The following is a 6,182-nucleotide window of genomic DNA, read 5'->3' on the forward strand; positions in this document are numbered from 1 at the left end:
CACCTTGTGTCTCGTCCTTTCATAGCTCCCAACTCTAGTCCTTATCTACTCCACTGAATCGAGAGATGAGAGCAAAATTTATCTGACGTGTTCCTGGAAAAGCGTATACCAAATTCTCTGTTGGTTGATCTCCACTCAGGGCGCGACAGAATAGAAGCTCATACAGGAGATTTCTAGGCTGCCACTAGGGTTGGCCGACTTGGCAGGGTCATCAGATGCCCTTAGAAGTTCACAGTAGATTCTCTCGACGCTTCCCTTCCAAGCTTGTGTGCATAAACCGTCGCATGAAACGAACCTCGGCATTCAGTGATCCAACAAGCTCGACGTAGGACGAAAAACGATCTCGTCGGCCCTCTTTGATGGAAGAGCTAGAAGATTCGCAGACTGCCTTGGATGCTGTAGATAAGGAATGTTGTCGCGAGCCCATTCGAGTAACCCGAGTGTTCATAGTATCGTTTCGGCCACTCGATCAAGGTACAACGAGAATATGATTGTCAAAAGCTGCCGTTATACGAGCCCGGGCTCGAATATTAGAGAGAATACCCAACTTTTGGCTACAGGTTGGTGCTAGCAGCAATAGAAAGGCAGCCCTGCCACGTGCTTCCAGGTCTTCACGGCTCATCCCTTGGTGCTTGTTACTGAGGTAGAGTTTCGAGCCTTTCAGTATCTTGTGGACTTCACCGTGAATGATATCATCGACAACTTGGGCTCATAACGTGGGTTTACTCGCGATTGAGCGGAGCGACGGGGAACTCCATTCGCGCTCATCAAAAGCGCGCAGTGCCGTGTGGGGCGGGCATCTTCCCTTGAATCATTCAAACACCGTTTGTCTTCTCGGGCCCCGAGACTCGGGGAATCCGATGTTCCCTGAAGACGAGCTCGTGAAGCAGGTTAGGCTCAACCAACTGGAACAGTCGTACGAGGATGACGACGACTCAGATGATATAAGCATGAGTATCCAAGTCCGCGCTGTGTCTTGGACTAAGGTGAGCTTGAGAACCGGCTACGACCCGTAGGGATGCGGCATCCCGGAGCTTTAATTGGTCGAAATTGGTCGTGTGTTAGACGAATTAGAACTTGCGTTTCCAAATTCATAGATTTCATTTACGAGCTTGGACTCTTATTTTCGACCAGAGAACCAGTACAAGACGTACCAACCTAGGGATTATAACCGAGGCTGAATCGAACTCACTCAATTTGAGGACAGTTAGGCTCAGGGGCCTGTTTCACAAGAAACGTTCCTTAAGGTGCACCTTGAATTTAGGAGCAAGGAGCCTTACACCTTACGCGAGGCGCTTTCACTACAGTTCCACCTCATGCTCTTTATGCTCCTAAATTCAAGGTGCATCTCGTGAACCCCAATAAGGAGCACGAGGAGCACCTAAACCCATACGGACGCGCATTAACAACTCGACACAGTGCTTCGATAGAGCTCTCTCAAAAGTCCTACTGTAAGCCATTTGCCCTGACAAGTTGTACGGGTCAGGGCAAATGGCTAGTACGGTGGTTGTGCGGTACAACTACTATTATGCACGCGGAAAGCTTGAATGAACACTTAAAACCGTAAGGTACCTTACAATTTTTGCTCCTTATGAGGGCTTGTGAAATAGGCCCCAGTACACTCCTTGGTGACCGTTACGGAATCTGAAACCGTCAGATACGTCGAGCACAGGTACTCATCCTGTGCACTCGTCATTCCTAGGCCCACGCTAACCGCGGTGACCACGGCGTAGTCACTACGCAACCCTGTGAATCTCGGATTAGGTCCTCCTTTTATCATGGTCAGTGGCCGTTGGTCACATGCGCCATCCCGAATCCAAACTCTAGTATCACACCTATTCACAGGCTAAAACACAACTACGTGAGATGCACACAATGCGGAGGTTTTCATTGTACATGGCAACAGCGAGACATCATCGACGTCTTGAACTCAGCTGGCTTCATGGACGATGACGCAGCATCAACTTCTGAAGTTGTAGGCATGTCCTCTGCAGCCGATGGAGACTTCTGCATAACCCATCCACTCTCCTGCCGCATCGGCTCGCCAGGCAACTGCTGCGCATAACCGATGGATCGAGTTGTCGCTGGACCTTGCTCTGTGGCCCATCTGACTGCTCTCTCATTCCTCTCTCGCCTCTCCTCCTCCCTCAACCTCTCAGCCTCAACTGCCGCTGCCGATTCTCCATACACCTGAGCTATCTACTCCATGTCCACAGCAACATCCTCACCTCAAGAGCAATTGCTTCCTCCTGAAGGATAGATAACATCTCTCGCGTTAAACAAGGTGTGAGATGGATATCTCTTTCATAATCAAAGACGAAGACGTCCTCAGCCGATCCCTTCATCCGAATACTGAATGTCACAGAAATCGCCCTATGCCTGCGGCAATACCCACATGGTATCCTCATCATCCAACTGCCACCTATAGCGGACCGTTACGTTGTTCGCCAGCTCTTTTGGAGTGAGACAGGATGCCTGCTTGACCACCAAACGAAAGGACAATGGTTGCCCGACGAGTTGTGATGACTCCTCCACTATCTGACCACGAGAGAGTCTTCCTTGATCTCCTCAGTCCTCCTCCCCCACCTCCTCATCGGGTACAGTAGTACTACTACCATCTTTCGACAGAGGCCACACAGCGCACTTGAGTGTCCCTACCGCCGGTAGGCTACCGGGCATCCTGTTGATGACGACATCACCTACCCCAGTACTGCTCATAAAGAGCTCACGTCACCCTACCTTGGCATCCAGCTCGTTCTCTAACTGCATCGTGAGAGACTCCAGGGAGATCCGTGCTATGCCTACCTCCCTCTCCAAAAAGACAGGATCCCCGAAAGGGTCATCCTTATCCTGGAGCCTGGAGACATAACAACATGAATGACAGCATAGGGAACAAGACGTGCTCATCTATATAGCGTTGGCCCTCCTCACACCACGTGTCGAACATATCCCTCATCAAGAACACCCGATTCTCCAACGTCTCAGGAGTCCACCCATAAACTCGCAGACCTGCTAGCACTACTACGAGGGGGTGGATGAGCAGACACACCTCGATAGTCAACACCGACCAAGACTTCAGTGGTCCTCCTCTCTGCGCCTTCTGATGATCTCACTGACTTCACATGCAGTACCGTATTGAACCTATTATCACGACTCCTACAAGGCGTCTTTCTTGGCATCCCTCATCACGTATAAGGCCTGGCCATCTCCTTCGCTATCAGCGTTGCTTCCCTACACAGGGGCATCGTCAGCATCAACCGCTCATGAAGAACTCTCGAGTCGACCTCCTTCCATCTTCGCTCCGCCTGGACTCGTGAAGATACTATACCATCATTTTCCCCACTCCTGCACACCTCTGCCTCCTCCAACCCTTTTTGTTTCCTCATCATAGCCTCTCTCTCCCTCTCCGCCTCCTTCCTCTCAGACTTCAACTGCCTCCTCAACCTCTGCAACTCTTCCTCTCCCCCTAATATCACCTACCACTACCACACCACCGCACTACTATCACCCTTCTGCGACTGCATTTCCTGCAGCCTAGCCTCATATTCCTCCTCCCTTGCCTTAGCCTCAGCATCAGCCTTCGCCCTCGCCTCTTCAGCCTCCCGTATCGACATCTCGTATCTACCCCAAACCACATCACCACCACACACCCTAACCGACCTACTCTTCCTGTCGTTTCCTCTCCGTCGTCTCGGCTTCAGCCACACTTCTCCTCCTCATGTACCCACTGCTTACATCACCCTGCTTGGCCGCCAACTCCTCCATGCAATCCTCATAGCTCACCTACTCCGTACTTCTACTTCCTTCCTCTCCCCCTACCACCACCACCTCGCCATGCTCTATCAGCTCCTGCCCACTCTCCTCCCTAGGGTCCACATATACGAAGTTGTAGTTATTCTGACGACCTAGGACGACGCGGTCTCCATGGTGTAATGGGAGGGGATCCTGGATCGACTCGTGCATGATACACAGCTTATCCTCGCCCTACCCCATGCGGAATCACATCACCATTGAGATAGCGAAACGCCTGGCCAGCATAGGCCTCTTTATCAGCCTGATATGACCAGCAGGAGCGAGCCACAGCCAAGACTGATCCTACCCTTATGGTTGCCTCTCCGTCCCTCACAGTGATGCACACGAGGTATCTTACCAGGAGGGATGAGCACCATAGGATTCGCCCAAACTGACGGACCTATGCACGAAGCCAGCACCTGTTAGAAGATACTTCGCCGGCCCTCGGAGATCCTCATCATCCCCCTCTGAGCTCTCTATACTCCCCCTCCTCTTCTTCCCACCAAACCAGTTGTCCCCATCAGTAAAGGCGTAAAAGAATTTCTCTGAGCACTCACCGAGCGTTGCCTCCTCTCCTGCTATTCTCACCCGTCAACATAGGGTCCTCATTGAGGTTGGTTAAATGAGGTTGCGTGAGATCAAGCAGACCCTGTAAAGTACCCTCCGAGGTACTTTACCATTAGGATGGAAATTTCCTTAAAAATATAGCTTGTGAAAGCCGAGCGTCCTAACAGCCTGTTTTTGAGGATAAAGGCATCCTAATATCCTAAATCCTAACGGTAAGGATCCTAATGTCCTAAAGTCCTAACCCAACCTAAGGAAAGGACCCTTGTGAGCGCCATTTATCCTTAAATTGCATCCTAATGGGTTAAAATCCTAACATTAGGACGCTTGTGAAATAGGCCCCAGGATAGGACCATAATTTTGGCACTGTTAGGCGAATCCTTTCAACACAGCCAAACTAAACTAGGGATCAGCGTATTCCTCGTCGTGAATGGCGTCATTCGGAATTCGCCAATGAATCAGTTTAATAGATGAAAACTATTCTACAAGCATAATTTGCCTAAAACTTGTGCGTATTCAGTTTACAACCAGTACTCACCGTAACTTGTCGCTGAAACGTGTTTGCTGATTTTCATGGCATGACGGAATTCCGCGGATGACGGTTGCGTCAACTTGGCAGTTCTTAGTTAGTTCTTAGTTGGAGACTCTCGAAGGTGATACTGAAGTTCATGATGAGGTGTTCATCAATGATGGATCATCATATCAGATAATTTCCGACAGATGACCATGGGATTTTCGTTGCCACCGCGAGCGAGCGGCTCCGAAAAGAAACACTCGTGGCCACACTAGCGTATAGTATACGCCGTATACTGTGCGGTTCAGTGCAGAGTACGGAGCCCTGCTAACGTGTGACCATGCTATACCGTTAGTATGATATCATTTCGTTACGGTTCTACTGTGTTAAGGCTGTTATATTGCTTTGTACGAATCATGGTCTTTGCATGCGTGTTGTCTATTATTCATGCGTGAACGCGGGCGTGTCACGCACTTTAAGTTTCAAGGTTGGTTCTGAAGTTTGAATCTTCCCTTGGAGCCTGGACTTAGGTCACGGTCTAAGGTATACGTTTTTATTATTGTATACCCGCTAGTGGCTACGCTTCCATCAACAGCTGAGGGATAGTATACGGTATTTGTCAAGTGACAGATATTGAGTTCAATAAGTTATTCATGGTACTGACTAGAAGTGGTAAGAGCTCTAATACTATGGTGGATTACACTGACCATCCTATACCCGTGTCTAGGATTGTTCAGGTCAGGGGTTATGCCTCTCATAAGGTCTGTGAGAGGCGGTATGTCATACCGGGTACGAGCAGTCAATTGAGTCTGGTTTGAGTTTGGGTCTCGAACACTCTGCTCACCATGCTCTGGATTGCATGGACAACAGTCTAGCCCTCGCAGAAGCGCATAGGTATATCTCAGCACGAATCGAATAATCTCAACTTGAGATTCTCAAGTAAAGATTCTGGTATCATCTCCCGCATATTTTGGAACCATATTTGTTATCCACTGATATAAACTCAATACTGTTAAGAAACTGAATCGGGCTTAGTAATGTTACATGACTGGATGAATGAAAAGAGTGAAACAGTGATGAGTCATCAATTTATGGACTCCATAAAATTTATGGCGATTAAAGACTAAGCATAAATAGTCTTTAATCGCCACTTCGCTCTGCTGGTTGCATAATCTCTTGTCTGGTGGTATAATCTGTGTCTTTCGACGACTAGGCAAAACCCGTATACTCATGAATCATACCAAATCGCGGAAATCAGTACCCAGCAAGATTTGCTGAATTCCTCCATGCGTAGGTGTTTTACCAACCATTT

The 6,182-nt window shown here is 49.0% G+C and overlaps 3 protein-coding genes across 3 annotated transcripts; all 3 read right to left on the bottom strand.

The window, feature by feature from the left end:
* Positions 1 to 1,896: 1,896 nt before the first annotated feature.
* On the bottom strand, positions 1,897 to 2,190 carry Pmar_PMAR012325 (hypothetical protein; the record flags this gene model as incomplete). Its single annotated transcript, XM_002787507.1, has 1 exon — positions 1,897 to 2,190. A coding segment is annotated over one exon (294 nt), but the record flags the coding sequence as incomplete, so codon positions are not given.
* A 38-nt stretch (positions 2,191 to 2,228) lies between these two features.
* On the bottom strand, positions 2,229 to 2,379 carry Pmar_PMAR012326 (hypothetical protein; the record flags this gene model as incomplete). Its single annotated transcript, XM_002787508.1, has 1 exon — positions 2,229 to 2,379. A coding segment is annotated over one exon (151 nt), but the record flags the coding sequence as incomplete, so codon positions are not given.
* A 16-nt stretch (positions 2,380 to 2,395) lies between these two features.
* Pmar_PMAR012327 (conserved hypothetical protein) lies at positions 2,396 to 4,169 on the bottom strand (the record flags this gene model as incomplete). The annotated part of the gene is made up of 8 exons (XM_002787509.1): positions 2,396 to 2,538; positions 2,740 to 2,857; positions 3,161 to 3,231; positions 3,354 to 3,466; positions 3,509 to 3,621; positions 3,665 to 3,783; positions 3,829 to 3,905; positions 4,100 to 4,169. Coding segments are annotated over 8 exons (824 nt in total), but the record flags the coding sequence as incomplete, so codon positions are not given.
* Between the last annotated feature and the right edge of the window lie 2,013 nt (positions 4,170 to 6,182).

The sequence above is a fragment of the Perkinsus marinus genome (assembly GCF_000006405.1).
Source record: "Perkinsus marinus ATCC 50983 genomic scaffold scf_1104296929318, whole genome shotgun sequence".
NCBI classification, from domain to species: domain Eukaryota; phylum Perkinsozoa; order Perkinsida; family Perkinsidae; genus Perkinsus; species Perkinsus marinus.